Genomic DNA, 15,794 nt, shown 5'->3' on the forward strand with positions numbered 1-15,794 from the left:
ACCACCAGAACTCACAACCCTGGGCTGTAACAAAAGCAGAAATCAGTGGCAGATAAGTTCTGTATTCTGAGCTACTGTGTCTGAGAAATGAAAATCCTGTCTCTTTGTTTATCTCCTGGGGAAAACTGTCATCAGAGTAGTGGGGAATAGACCCTGAGGTAAGAAACTCTTCAGTTGCCCTAAAATAAATAGTCCTCTCTTCTCCCTAAAGGGTGGGAGAATCCATAGGCTGAGATAAGGTATTTCTCTAAAGGCATTGGGTAACAAGGAAAGAGTTTGCCTTTGGATGTAGGATTAGGTAGATAGTTTCTTGGGTTGGAGGCACAATCTTACAAACAGAAGGCGGGTAAGTAGTTGGTTGTTAAAAGTGCATAACTGGTTTCTCCTGAAATGCTGTTAAACATTGCTGAGTTCTTAGCTAGTTTAGGCTATAGACAGTAGGTCTCCAAAAACTGCAGGTATTAAATTACCATTGATAACTTTCAGTTTGATGACATGGCTTTAGATAGAAGGTAAGTTGTTCCCCTAAGTTAGTGGATAGGTGAATATCCTGAGCCATAAGCAGTGCATAATAACCTGCATAGGTCATTGGAAAATAATTATGTTAGTTAATGAATACTGGGTTAATTAATTACCAATTAATTGCCACAGGTTATAGCTAGCTAGTTGCCCATAGCAGCAGTTAATCAGTTACTAGGGGGAAAGAGATACATTACAAAAAGGGTTGTTAGCAACACTGGTTATAGGCACCTGATGATTTCTTTATGAAAAGAATTGCTCTTAATGTCAGCAAAGCAATAGCCAAGCCAGATGTGAAAGCTCTTGCAAAGCTGGTATACTGTTCAAACATGTGTGCACCATTAGTGAGGTCTGGCAGCTGACTTACCAGGAACCATTCCTGCAAGAGTTGAGGTTGGGTAGCTGCCTTGTCCAGTTGGGGGAACATGGGGTGGGTAGCCAGGCAAGGTGGTGCTTGCCATATCACGACCTGGAAGGGGAAAGAATCAGGACAGGTGATCAATAAGGATAAGATCTTTCAATATTGATTTGATATCACCTTCTCTCCCACATGACTAGCAGCTTGATAGCAACTCCTGTGCAGCCTTCTCTTACATAAATGCTGTCCATCCCCTGAAAATTCTGGGTGAAGATTGTGCACTTTTGATCTCACACTGTAAGGTTAGATGTTAAAACTGAGCTTTGTGGGCTCAAAAGAATTTGTTTTGTTTCACTGTAGATTTTGGATCTGTTTTAACTAAATCAAAATGGCCCTGATCTGCACAGAGAATGGCAGCATATTCATTGCCAAAGTAGCTGAGGTCCTGTCTATATGCAGTGGATGCAGTTCCAAAACTGTGGTGATGTTGCTTTAGGGCATGATCAATGTGCAAGGCATTGGAAAGTGATCCAAGAGTTTTCTGTGCCCGTCTCTCTTCTCACCTTTGTCATTCATCTCCTGATGGTTTTAGGCAAGTCACTTCACCTCTCTGTGCTTCTTTTTATGCTGCAAACTCTTTGGTGCAAGGCCACACTTTTAGTATGTTTGCACAGTGCTTAGCATGAGACCAATACTGGTTGGACTCCTTCCAAGTGTTGGTGTACTGTATATAATAATAGGATCATGCAAATTAGTTTGAGTCTCACTTCATTTTTATCACAGGTACAAGTTTTTGTTTGTAATACTTAAAGTTGTAATATCTTTTCACTATCAAAGGAGTAGAGAGGGGTGTGGACTGGGTGTTTGGTTGTAGTTTATTTTTCATCTCTCAGGAAGTGCATCTGGGGGCTTCTTGGTTGATGCCAGAGGCATTTCCTCATTTGGATGGGTTAGCCTGAAAATGGGCCAGCCAGAAGGGCATTTGCTGTTAGTGCTTATTGCATTTAAATGAACGAACATAATCTCAGAAGCTGCTGGGAGTTTCAAGCCAAAACAAAACAAAACAAAAAAACCCAAACCAAAATAAAAAAAAAAAAGCGCTAAATAAATTAAGATAATCTTTCCCCCGCAGCTGCTGAGAGATTTACAGCTCAACCTCCAACACTGCCTACTGAGATGTCAGCCTGATCCAGGTATCCAAAGCCTTTCACATTTCCTAGGTGAACTGTAGCTCACCAAGAAGTTTGTGCCATTTGTTGTTCCTTTGTTAAATTTTATCTCTCCTGTCTGTTCTAACTGAAGGGCAGGAGTCTGATTTGCCTTTAGAAGTGACAGGTTAAGTGTAGCCCATTAACACCACTGGAGTCACTGAAACTGTGCTGGGATACACCAATGAAAGAAGAAGAAGAGTTGGTTTAGCTCTAGTAGCAGCAAAATGATAACTGATAAAGCAGGCCCTGGAACAAGCATGAAACTTGGCTGGGAAATCAGAGATAAATAACAGTTATAAGGCAAAGCAAGAACTAAGAGGCATGGAGCTTAACCTGAAGGGAGGAAGTTTCTCTGGCATGAGGTAGGTTAAAACGGTGTCATTGCTTTCATAGGTCTTGACTAAAGATTACTGAGGTGATTTACTCAAGAAGACAGAAATGCAACTTCATTCTTTCTCCCTCAAGAGGTTCCTGATCAGTGGCTGATGTTCCTAGCTCACCTCCTCTTAGATAATAGCATAGAACTACCAGGCAATGGCTGAGCCATTTTCCAACCACTCCCCAATATTGATAAAAATAAATATGTAGTGTCTCAGGGATTTATGTTCTACGCTCTTTTACTCATTTATCACCATCATTCCTTTAGTGATTTGTAGCTGTGCGTTAAGCTGTATGAATAACGCCTACTATATGTAGTTATTTTTTTCTCACATTCTTTTAAGGCAGGAAATTTTCGTCCTTAAAATTCTTGTTCTTTTAGTTTCATTTATTGACTAGCCTGAGATATAACAACAGGTGATGAGTGAGAAAGCAGTGTCACTGAAAAGTTAAAGATAACATTATGTAGCGGCAGGCAAAATTAATTCATTTTGACACTTCCATTCAGTTGGGAACACATATACACTCACTCTGCTACTTTGACGTATGCACATATGCCCTTGTGTTTTTATTCAGACACGAGTGCAAGAGGCTGATGTTCAAAACTGAGCATGGAAAATTTGCTTGGAAGTGATCATCTGTCAAAATCCCAGTCTTGAAAAAGAAGATAACAAGTACTGTATCAGCAGCATCACTAAGAGTCCCACAGGGAGGCTCTTAAAATGCTGTTATATGTAAGCAGGCCCCTTCCATTACCTCTTCTCATTACAAACAGGTAGACAGGATTATTAAATTCTTGTACTCCAAGGCTATGGCAAAGCTAACTCATAACATGCTTCCAACTCCAGCCATTCTCTCTCCTCCAAGAGCCTTCTGAGTGAGAAACAGCATCTGAATCATTGTGACATTGTTTGAGCTTTTGAACACTTTGCCCCATGTCTAATTCCCTATAAAGGTCCTAAGGCAGGTCCCTCTCCTGAAATACAGTGCCTTCTAGATTAGAGATTGGTCATATATGACAGCATCCCCAAAGATCTGTATTGTTGGAGAGAGTCTGTCAGGAGACTTCTTGGCTTAGGAAGTGCCCAGAACTCAGGGGCTCTTACTGGCTGCAGTAAGGTTGGACCAAGACAATGTTATGAACACAAATCTTCTCTGATGTTACTTTCTGTTTTCCTACATGGAGGTTTAGAAATGGAAATCTCACATGACAATACAAAGGAATGATGTTAGGTCAAAAGAGAAAAATAATAAACGAATATGAAGGAGATAGAGGTAAGATATGTTTCTTGAGTATTAGGAACCATGGTCTGCACTAAGACTTGTCTGTTCTGTAAAAGCCCAGATTACATCCTTTGAAAAGTGTTCAGTGGTCACCTCAGATAATACCCCCTATTTCATCCAAGTTACCCTTGAACTTCTACAGCAATGTTGCTTCAGTCACCTTGGTCAGGAGTTTTCCTTAGTACCTACCTGAAACTTGTCCTTCCTCCTCATCCTCCCCTCCCACCTGCTGCTCATAGGTGCTGCCATCTTCTGCAACCTATTTCTTCACTTCTACTCTTGCCTTAAAGGCCGCCTATGTCAGGTCTGTATTTTTTGACTGTAAAACGTTATAGTCTCTCACACACCCTTCCTGCTCTTGACATTCATACATGATGCTGGGTTTCTTAACTACTTGGTCTGCTGTGTGAAGGCACCAGCTCACACTGACACTCCCAAAGCAGGTGACTCAAATACTGCCCACAGCATAGCTGGGGCAGTGCTCACCAACTGCCTATGTGTTTATCTGACTTAGTAGCTACAACCTGTGCTGAACAACCCAGACAGGACTAGAGCTGGCTAGGATCTTCAAGCTGCTATCATCTCCATTAGGCTAGCACACAGTACCTTTGCTGGGCCTACAGTACACAAGGACATTATAGCTATTGAGGAGACACAGGATTATGCTATACAAGTGCTTCTATGCTGAGTCTCAGACCCATCCAGCTGGGACACCCAGTCACTTCTAAGTAGTTACAGCTTCTTTTCCCATTTTATTCTAAAAAATGAAGGATAGGCATGAAATCTTACTGTGACTTCATGCAGCTGAGAACATATGCAGACTTGGAACGTGGTTGCTCTGGTTCCCACTTGCACTCAAAGAGCTTGCAGCATCTACTGGCCTCCCCGTCAGATGAAACTGAACCCTTTTCCTAGAGCATCCCCACTCAGTTTGTGGCCAAGGCCGGTTACCTGCTATCAGAGGCTGGCTGCTGGACTGCCCAAAGTGGGCACCATGATGAAGGAAGGCACTGTAGCAGGGCGTGGACGCATCGTCTGAAAGGGCCATGTGGAAGGGCTGAAGATCAGCCTGCCCAGAGCCGACCGGCGTGGTGGGGGTGAAAGGGGTGAGAGAGGCTCCATGAGGCTCTTGCTTTATACTGAGGGGAGAGGAGAGGTTTTCTGTGGTAGGGTAAGGGATGGACACAGACAGACAAAGGGAACAGGGGAAGGAAGAGGAGGGTGGGGAAGGGAGGAGAGGAAGAACAAAATGGGTAAATGAAAATGGAGTGGTTAAAATCTACAGGGAAATTAATTTTAAAACAAAAACAAAAATAAAAAGGTTAGGAGTAGATCAGAGGAGCCAGTGCTGAGACAACAGCAGTAAATGCACCTGGGGGCTAGGCTCAGACTGCAGGGATGCCTCTGCAGGGGCAGCAGGAGATGAGGGGAATGGAGTGCCGTGGCAGATGGGAGGGATGAGATGCAGGAAAAGGAGAGGTGAGAGAGGGAACATGCAGGAGGACAGGAAGAAGCATAGGGTTGGGAAGAAGAATGCTCTGAAGCTTTTGTGCTCCCTTTCCTGTTGCTTTCTCTTGCTGGCTGAGGGCACATGAAGATGCTACATTTACACAGTTTGGCTCAAGGAATTATACCACTTTTTCTCTTCAAACTCAAGGTAACCTTCCCCAGAAGAGCAGCGCTGCTATGAGTACCTATTAAACAGGTTGCTGAGTGTAATTGTCAAAGCTTCTCAAGCCAAATTTTATAAAGGCTTTGACAAAAATGGTGTAACTGGAGTTTGGGGTGGTTAAAATAAAAATGGGACTGTGCAATTAATAGATAGATAGATGGATCAATCGATTGATCTTGTTCACAGTGGCACACTTTGGAGATTTAACCAACTGATTGGTTGCAGAGTATAAGTTTGCCAGATAGATACCTTGACAGAGAGACATAATGGAGGAGACAAAATGTAGGGGACTTACAAAAGGTCTAATTTTCATTGTTGTTTATATTGGACTTCCATTTCTGATGTGCAGATTTGCATAGGCACGATAGATACAGCTTTGTAACTGCTCCTAACTCAGCTGCTGAGTAGGAGGTTTGGGAATTGGAGAACTCTGTGACCTAAAGCATAAGTACTCCAGAACACTCACTGTTGTTGGGACAGCAATAGTAGAATGCTGTATTTGAATACCTGAAAGCAAAGCATGGATAATGTGATCAGATCCTATCCAAATCATCTAGCAAACCATCCATCCTCAGGGAAACAAATTAATGCCAATAAATGAAAGCCATCTCTTTGCTGTGATGGCAAGTGTTGCCAATGGCCTATGAAATAAGTTAGTTCTGGTGGTTTTGGTTTATACAGAGAAATACAAATGTGACATATAATTAGGTCATAAATCTGACTTCATTAATGTAGAACTGGCTTAATTAACTCTAGGCATTTTATTGAGAGGCTGTACTGCTCACCTAGACAATAAAGGACTGGGCAGTTTCTATCTGTGAATTCTGTTTATCCTGAGATATTTGTTTCCTGAAGGTTTGCTACCTGGCGAAAATGATAGTTTGCCATCTGTGTTCTGCTCCAAGTACTTCTGACCTGGATGGCCAGTAAAGGTTTCTGATCACCAAGACTCCTTTGCAGCAAGGACATATGTTCATGTTTCAGTCTATTGGGAAGGACCAGTCCTGGCCAAAAGGTGTATGGTTCCTCTTCATTTAGTTTACTTATGTGATGTCTCTGGTATGCTAAGTAAGGATTGTAATTTCTTTTCCTTTTTTGCTAGGAAGCTCTGTTTGGCAGGAACCTTTCGTGAAGGATATGCAGAACAGAAGCTGGAGTATCTGGATTTTATTGTACAGTTAATTAAAGTCACCAGAGTAGGCAGCACATCAGTGTGCAGCTTCTGCTTTTTACAACTATACACTGTCCTACACTTGTACTAGTGAACTTTCATATGCCAGTGCCAGTCTCTGTAGATGGAGAAGCTCCAAACCTATTTTTCTTCTGCATCCTCTGTCATCAGATGGCAAGGAGTTCACAGATTTACCTTCAGAGCAGACAGGCAGAGTTACCACCAGCATTCTGGGAGTGCTTGAAGTCTTTATCCAAATAATGTTGATACAAGATAATTTGGATGAATAGATCTATCTGCAAGCAGAGGGCCAAAAGTTCCTCTGGCTTTCACAGGCTGCAAGTGAAGTGATATTTTTCAAGGAAGCCATTTGACAGTGATACGTAAATAAACTAGGGACACTTTGGTCCTGGGCATTTTCCAGACTACTTTTCCAGCTCTCTGTATTATACAAAACACAGCAGGTGTGGGGAGCTGCTAGGAAGGAAAGGACAGAGAAGAAGGTGGACACAGGAAGCGTGGGTGGGCAGAAGCAAGAGGTGCTATGGGCAGAGGTTAATCCTGTTTGCACAGCCCCCAGGCACACTGGGTTTCCTAGTCCCTCCCCTGCTTTATTTCTCTTTTAAAGCATGGAATTTTCAGCGATAATCCTTCCTAAACCGCAGCATTTTTCAGGCGCTCTGTGTAAGTGAAACCATAATCTCTGGTAAAACAGACCGCTTAAGCTGCTGTAGCATTAGGCCAATCTGATCCAGCCCCTGGATTTCCGCTCTGCCCAGCCACCACAGAGAGGATTTCAGCCTGAAAGACTGTGTAAAGCCCTTGCAATGGGAACAACAGTGCTGGGCCTTGCCTTGCAAATCTGAGAAGAGTTAAGGGACCAGGAGCTATTTGTCCTGGTGTTGTGAGGCTGTTAAAACGCCTGTCAGACTCACAGTGGAGATGAGCCCAGCCCTCTCTTGAACACATCAAGGCTTATGAAGAAAAATTCCTCACACCTTCCAGAGTCAGCACCACTTACTCAGCGTGGGGGGATAAAGGAGCCAACAGTAACATGGCAAAGAGACCTGGACGCAATAATGCTAAACGCTTTTCTCTCTAAGAGTAGTGGAGAGTAGGAGAGTATAAGGTCAGACAGCGAATGATTGCACAACCAAAACTCAGACTTTTATGTGTCTATTTATCTATCTGTCTATCTGTCCCTATACACCCTGCAAGTGCACAGACATAACTTATATCCCATGTATCTTTACTGATGGATGGTATTTACCATTTTTTACTCCTTTGTTGTCCAACTCTCCCCTGACTAAAAGCACTTGAATTCTTTCTCTGATATAGCTCCTGCCACTGCTATGCTGGAATAATTGCCCCAGCAGTGAATTATAGCTCCAAAGTGTGTCAGTGTAGACGAGATCAATTGATTGATCTATCTATCCACCTGTGAATGGCACAGTCCCATTTTTCATTTTAACCACCTCAAACTTCAGCTGCACCTTTTTTGTTTTCACTTTTGATTTTCTCCATTCTGTAATTCTTTTTTATTTGTGATGGAGAACTTGCCCCTTCTATCCTAAGTCCCACTACTGCCAGCAAGCTGTGGAACAGTGCCATACTGGCTTGTCTGTGTCTTGCTGGGAGCATTCCTCAGTAAGGTTGCATCAGAAAACCCCAACGTATCTGTCTTGCTCCTAAGTCTGAAATCAAATAGGGGGGTGGAATGAGTTTGCAACCTCTTTTCAAAGCAGTAGCAATCTATTCCTGACCCAATCTCCTTTCTTCTTCTAAAAGACAAACAATATCCTTGTTTGTAAGTGACCTCCCCCCAAAAAAAGAATCTCTCACTGTCCTGATGGGGGAAATTTGAAAGAGTCAGCAGGGTGGGGATATGGCTGGAAACATGAGAGAACCACATTTTATGCATCTCCTACTCTTTCTGACTGTACTTGCTGAGTTATGGTTGTTTTTCTTCCTTTCTAACCCTCTCCTCTGTTATTCTGGCTGAGAGTGAGAACTGGTGATCCCTGGCCTAAATTCCCCCTGCAAATGAAGGGATTTTGGCCAGACAGGGTGAGAGGAAGATTCACAGCTTTGAGTTCCTACAGAGACTCATGCTTTCTCTTTTATCATGCTCTCTCCTGCTGAAGGGAATGGAAGCAGAGAGGGTTGCAGGACTAGATAAGCTGCTTGTTTTTCATTGCTGGCTTCCTGGAGGATAAGCTACCTGCATCCAGTGCTCCTTTTCTTTACAGTAAACGAAGAATACCAGGATGGCATATCCATGCATAAGGAATGGCTTGTACACACCCACTCAACACTGTTCACCATCTGGACAGCATTTCCCATTCTTCATCTTTTCCTGAGGTCTCTACCAAATATTTGTATGACCCCAGTTCCCCACCCTTTAGAACACATATCCTTACAGCATCGCTTAGGGATCACTGTTTTATCTACGAGGAACTGAGCCCAGAAAAGACATACATAAGTTCATGTATGAACCCTGTGCCAAAGCTGAATCTTATCTCAGGAGTTTTGGATCCTATGCTTGTACCCACCATTGAAACATCTTTTTAATCTCTATTCCTTCGAAAAGTTTTGTTGTGGCAAACAGAATGGCACTGAGTCCTCAGAACTCATGGACCGGTGAATTTACACTATAGGCAGTGGAGTCACATCATTTTATCCCATGTGGGAATCTTGCCTCAAATTCCAGAAGCCATACAAAAGACCAAACTGGACTGACATAGCATATTGTTAGTTTCTTCTTTCTGTCATGTCAAAAGAACCACTTTTCTATTCTTAGTTTTCTAGGTTTTCTGGGGCAAGGGCATTATGCAAATTGCACTGAAGATAAAGACTGTCCTATTTTTTTTTCCCTTCTCTGATCATAACAGGCCTGTGCTAGAAGAATTGAAAAATATGCAAAGACTAATCTGCTTCTCGTTATACCTTTTGTGTCTTCCCATTGACTGGAGAATGAGCCTTGTGTGTTCAGGTTTATTTTCTGTTTCTGCACACGTCTATCCATGTTCTTAGCCCATTACATTGTTGAAGTACATGTTTAAAGAAATAGCCTTGGATTGCTTTCCCCCAGGAGTCGACACTGTTGTGTCATCACATCACATGTCAAGTTTTGAATTCTATTTGCCCTATTTTTTTCATAAAACTGGATTTTATAAAACTGTGTCTGATCTGATTAACTGCTGCTCTCAGAGTAAACTGACCTGCTAACTCTGTATGTTACTTTAAAGAGAAAATTCTTATGGTCTTCCTACAGACTAAAACACAGAGCTTCCAGTAGACCTGTGATCTGGACTTACTCTTTGAAGCTGTTTGAGTACTGTGGGTACTGGTTAACCACTGGAGAACTCCACTGAAGTCAGTTTTGTTTGGCTCTAAGTACATTTGTTTGCAGATGGAGCAGATGAAGTGTCCTAGTTTGAGAAGATATGCTTTAAAGACTTGGGCACGGGGGGAAAGTTGTGCAACTTGTGCACTTGGCAAACAGAGAAGTTCAGTGAATTTTATATTGTTGTCTCATTTCTTGAGTCCCAGCCCACCAGATTTGGCCATTTCTCCCTGCCTTGAAGTGTAGCATATGCTTGTTCCTGGGTGGGTTGCAACTTGAATATTACCTCTTAAACCGGATGTTTTTGAAATATAGGCTGGGAAATGCAATTAGAACACGTTAGTTTTTCACATAGTCCTCATTATAGGTAACTCCAAGGTTTCATCATAATGATATTTTACTAACCATAAGATAGAATAGATGTTCCTGGGTAGCCTGCAGCAATCCTGAACTTAAAAAGATGGGCCAAAGACTGCCGTAAGCTTTCCATTTCTCTGAAAGACTGCAGTGGGTAATTTCAACTGTACAAGCAGTGGGCCTGATTAAATCCAGTACAGCTGATGGAGATCAAAATTATTAACATCTGCTGACAGGTGTTGCTTAACACAGATATAAAGCACAGTCTTTGCTGTCAGTGGGCAAATATCTACATCATAAAAAATTTTATCAAAGCCATACTCATTGGATCCTTCATTTAGCCCCAGAAGAAAAGGCAAAACCTGAATTGTTGGGAAGACAATATAATTATTTTCTCTTTAAAAAAGTCCCCTTTTGTCCAGCAGCATAGAGTGTGGCAATGCTGTCCTCTTGCTGAAGAAAACTGGGCTGGCAATGCCCATTCACTGCTATTGTCATTATATGACATTATTGTCATTCACTGCTATTGTTCATTATATGACATTATTGTCATTCACTGCTATTGTTCACTTAAATGCTAATTTAAGGAAGGAAAAGATTTTATTTCTTTTGGGCCCATTCATTTCTGGGTTTCTCAGTTCAATATGCCTTTCAAGCCCCCAAGCTGCCTTCTTCAGCATCATAAAGTTATTGTTAGTGAAACTTATACTGAATGCATGGAAATAGTTTATGTGATTCCTTTCCCCGCCTGCTATTCCTGTCTGTTCCAGGAATCATTCATCTGACTATCTATCACTCTCAGCCATTTGGTCCTGGAGAAGAATAGTAACACCTTTTGCCTTTCCAAATTCCTGTTGACTAGATAAGATATTATCTCTTCTTGAGGAGGGGATTCAGTTGATTAAATTTGGAGGTCCTGTGGACTTCTGCTTTTGCCAATTTCTCACCTTAAATATGAGAGGTTTGTTCACAGAAAATACCTCCTTCGTTTTGGTGAGGCAGGATAGTAACAGCTACATGAATGACTATCATCTTCCATTTTCAGGGCACTGAGGCATCCAGAGGTGTGCCCAACAGGGTGTTTGACTGCTGTGACTGCAGCCGTGGTGCTGTGCCACAGAGTGTGGGTCTGCATCTATAGGATCTGCCATCACTGAAGCCAATTTGGGGTCCCTAGCCATTTGCTAAAGAGGTTTTCTTAAGTCAGCTCAGTCAAGCCCTGACCGGGGCCATTGCTCACTGGTGTCAGAGGCTAAAGTAGACTGGAGCAAGAAAGGAAATTTTCCCCAGTACAAACAAAGAAAAGGGGAGGAAATGCTCCCCCTCTCAGCATAATGATATAAGTGCAACTGAATGTAACAGTCAATTTAAGTCATGCTTTAAAACAGCAAGCTGGATCAGCTTGTTTCACATCTCCACTATGAGGCTGTTTTCTAAAAGGTTTAATTTTATGGGTGGTAACGTATTTTGACAAATACAAAATTTACACTAAACATGGTTATTTCAGTTTCTGCTGAGTAGATGGACTGCATCATGTGCACATTTATTTAAGCAATTATGTTGTTTAATATAATTTGTCTTCACATATTATTATATGGAAAATAGTGAATGATGAGTCCATATTATTATTCTATTAGATTATTAACTTTTTACTTGTGATCTGTGTCAAGTTATATTTGGATGGAAATTAGAATTAAATTAAAAACAGTATTTGTAATTATTCATGCTAATTAAATAAAATGACCACAAGTTCCCTGACTTCCTAAATATACTAGAACAGAAAAAGCAAGCTTTTCTAAGCAGGTTTTGCATTAGAAATTACATATTAAATGAAGGAAAGGACAGATATAAGGAGGAATTTGAACTGATTGCAGAACCTTATTTTAAAACTAATAGATCTCATCCTTTCACACCAACCTTAATTCACTCAGCCTTAATTCACTTAATTTGAGGAAAACAAATATTCCTGCTTTTTCAAATCCTAATTTGTTTCTTAGTTTTGAATGACCAGGTTATTGAACAGAACAAAATTCTCTTCAGTCACTCACTAATCTCTAAGGAAGGAAATATCTTCACCTCGAAGGAGGCTAAAGTTTTCAAAGGATTGTTTATAATTTCAGAAAAATTTTGGATCCAGGTGTCCAGCCAGTTATTTCTCCATGCTTAGCATCACAGCTTTCTTGAAAACTTTCATAGAAATCAGGTGCTGTTTAAGTACTGGTTTTTTATGTTTTTCAGATATAACAAGTAGCCTTTATGTCAGTAATTCCAGGGGTTTTTTGCATACACTAATATATGAATTAAAGAAATTAAACTGAAAAAAAGTCTGAACCCATGCCAGAGAGGAGAGGTCTGGAGGAAAGGGAAATTTATGAGGTTTATGCTTTTTTGGTGCCTTTGACACATTGTGAGTTGTTGCCAGGATTTCTCACCCTAGATGATACTTGTTGTTTTAGGGAAATATTTATTTCCCAGAGAGAAGGAAACATTTTCTATATAGGACGTGATAGCTGCTTTGGTGTGTGGTGATGACTTTAAAGTTCTCTATTCCTGTTAATAGGTGCTAACTATAGAACAGAAGCACTCATAAGCCTCCTCAGAGGAAGAGAATGGGACACATACTTCCACTTCAGTCAACGGTAGAAATTCCTGAAGTGTTTTTTTTTCCATCTTATCTTCTGTCTTTTCTTTGTAAATCTCACAGATTGTAGTGGGCTTGCAAACAAGGTCTATTTAGTAAAAACTGCTGGGATTCAACCGTGAGGGAAATTTTTCTTCACTTTTGCTGTCATTTTACATTCCATTTAGAAGGTAAATCCATCCCTTTAGTAGTCTTTTAATGAGCAAGTTTCAAGCCATACATGAAAAGTCCATTGTGCTTTATTTGCCATAGTGCCATGTCTCTGTTGGGTAACTCCTGGGCTAGATAATTGAGTTGGAAAGGTCTCTGTTCCCAAACTATTAATCTAAGTCCCCAGAACTCAAAACCTGGTTTGAATACACCCCGTTTCTTTCGTGCATGACTATTCCAGAAGCTGTGACTTCTGATGGTGCTTAAAGAAGTATCTAATTGCTCTCTTCTTGATTCAAGGCTTGTGTGAACACTTTGTGCAATTCCTCCTGTCATGAGGTTCTCCTCTGCTTACCTCTTGGCTGTTAGCTACCAAGTACCTTCCAAACTCAAAGGTCTGTGGAAACTGGTGAATAAAAGAAAGCTATTGAGGTTTTCTGTGTTTACTTAGTCCTGTACAGATTTATACTCATCTGCCTGGACTGTTTGCCTTCAATAGAAATAACTGAAGTAGAACAACTCTGAACAACAGAATTCTTGTAATGTTGTTCAACTGCATGTACTCTTCTTATCTTGGTATTTTCAAGCTTGGATCTTTGCTTCTGATTGGTGTCCAAAGATACTGTCCAAGAAACTGTCAGGGATCTATGCCAAGCCAGCTATGAGGGCCATGCAACAACAAGGCAAGATATAGCTGGCCCACTGTGTGCGTGCGGAAAGAGGAGGTGTTATACTCAGGCAGCTCTGAAGAGCTTTCTCTCTCTGAGTCTTCATAAAAAAGTTAAAAATTTCTGCATTGTCTGTTCCGTATGAAGGACAGCAGGAGCATGTTTCCTAGCCTAGTGTCCAGCTAGTCCCTAAGTGTCAATTCATTAATGGAAATTCTTTGCACATACTTAATGGGGAGAAATAAGGGTGACCTGTTTTCTCCATATTAAAACAATGGTTTTGTTTACTTGCTTTAGGAGATGTGAGTAATAAATGGGGTATCTAAGATGTGTTAGTAGAATAATTGTCTGAAAGGGAGTGTTTGATATTGACAGTACTAGATATTGACATTTGATATTGACAGTACTAGGCAAGGCTGTGCTGTATAAAACTATGGTGCTAAGCTGCGTCTTTGAATAGATGCCCAGGACTTTGGGGAAGGCCTTCTGGTGGCTGCCTGTTTTGCAGCATTTCTAGGTCTTCAATTCCAGGAAGCCCACAGACAGATAAAGGGAGTTGAGTAACACTGTTCCTTATCTGTCTCATTACATTTCAAGATTTTAGACAGCTACATATTGTTGAGGTTTTGATGGCTTTTGGAGGGCTATGTTCTCAGAATGGTGTGAGCTGAGACAGCTTGCTGAGAAAAGCTAGTCATGAGCCAGAAAGAAGAGAAGGACTTTCTCTGAAGTCTTCAGGAAGGACAAGAATCCAGTGCTGTACGGCTTTAGTTTGGAAAGACCTGATGATACTTTTTTTCTGTCTGGGAAGACTGAGATGGGGAGACTTTCTTGTAGAGTGAAGCTAAATCTTACATCATGAAGTGACTGCACACAGAGCACCCTAAATGGATAGACTCGTTTCGTATTTGTTACAGGTATCACCTGAAAGAGCAAAGAGGCATTTCAAAGATGACACCATAGCAGCAAAACAGGCAGCCAGCAATTCAGTATCCACTATTACTCCAACATCCCTTCTTGGGAGCAGGACCTGGTTGATACCAAAGAAATCTGTATGCTGTCAGCCACTTCTTTAATTTCCTAGCTAGGGTAGACCAGGAGGCAGCACTGAGTTCCTCACCTCTCTGGTTCTTCCCAAAAGCATTGTCCAGCCCCATAGCAAACATATAATGAATCATTCATCTTTAATAGATTATGCAAATTGAGAACATCCGATCAATGAAGATCAATACCTGCAACCATTTAATTGCCAGCAAAAACATTTTAAGAATGAGCATTATCTGAAGTCCTTTCTTGGGTAATGGCACCATTAATCCAAACATTGGATCCTGGCCTAAGTGTAGAGGAAAAACTCTCTGCCCCTCTTCCCCTGATGCCTTAGAGGGTGTCGAGGGGCTTTTTTTTTCCATTTTCATTTCCAGTTTCTGAGTTTCTCCATCATTACCACCAGTGAACAGCTCCCAGTGCTAAAAGTTCTGCTTTTGTTACTCTGCACTGATTGAAATGTCGCATACAGATTGAGATGTTAGTGCTAAGTTGCCACCTGGGAATGTCAAGCTGGGTCTGAAATGAACTTTCTCACTTTTGGATCCAGATGGATCAGATGGGGATGTTCTCGAGCTGAGCTAGGAGTGTGGCAGGGAACAGAGTGAGAATGGCACAGGGTGGGGGGGACATGAAATTTTTTTGCCTTAGCCTATAGTCTCTTCTGGGAGGCCAAATCTATCTCCTTCTGTGCCCATGTGAGAGTAATGTCCAAAGCTTGTGTAGTGTTCCCAGCCTTCTAGAAGCCTGCTCTCACATTAACAGGCTGGAATGAACCATCTTCACTTAGGAAGAAGGACTAAAAGGAATTGTTTTAATGGCCCCTTTGAATCTTAGGCTCTGATTGTAGACGCGTCACCTTTACATCCAGCTGTGGGGATCTGCCTTGCTCTCCTACTGGCTTTGCCCCCCAAACCAGGAAAATATTTCCTGTAAGAGATGTAGGTCTGCTAAACAATAGATGAACACCAGCTGAGTTTTGCCTTGCATATGCA

General features: G+C 41.5%; 1 protein-coding gene across 10 annotated transcripts in view; it reads right to left on the minus strand.

Annotated features, from left to right (window-relative positions):
- Positions 1–15,794, minus strand: part of PAX2 (paired box 2) — a 101,534-nt gene that overhangs the window by 12,258 nt on the left and 73,482 nt on the right. For 5 of the 10 annotated variants that reach the window (XM_017806971.1, XM_017806969.1, XM_017806970.1 and 2 more), the window contains exons 8-9: positions 4,702–4,911; positions 887–988 (exon numbers count right to left, since the gene is read on the minus strand). In XM_017806971.1, coding sequence (XP_017662460.1) covers positions 887–988; positions 4,702–4,911 — 312 coding nt within the window. Of the gene's footprint in view, positions 1–886; positions 989–4,701; positions 4,912–15,794 lie in introns of those variants that run through there. The other 5 variants (XM_017806974.1, XM_017806976.1, XM_017806975.1 and 2 more) reach the window with 3 other exon arrangements.

This window comes from Lepidothrix coronata, unplaced genomic scaffold (assembly GCF_001604755.1).
Source record: "Lepidothrix coronata isolate B3197 unplaced genomic scaffold, Lepidothrix_coronata-1.0 Scaffold17, whole genome shotgun sequence".
NCBI classification, from domain to species: Eukaryota; Metazoa; Chordata; class Aves; order Passeriformes; family Pipridae; genus Lepidothrix; species Lepidothrix coronata.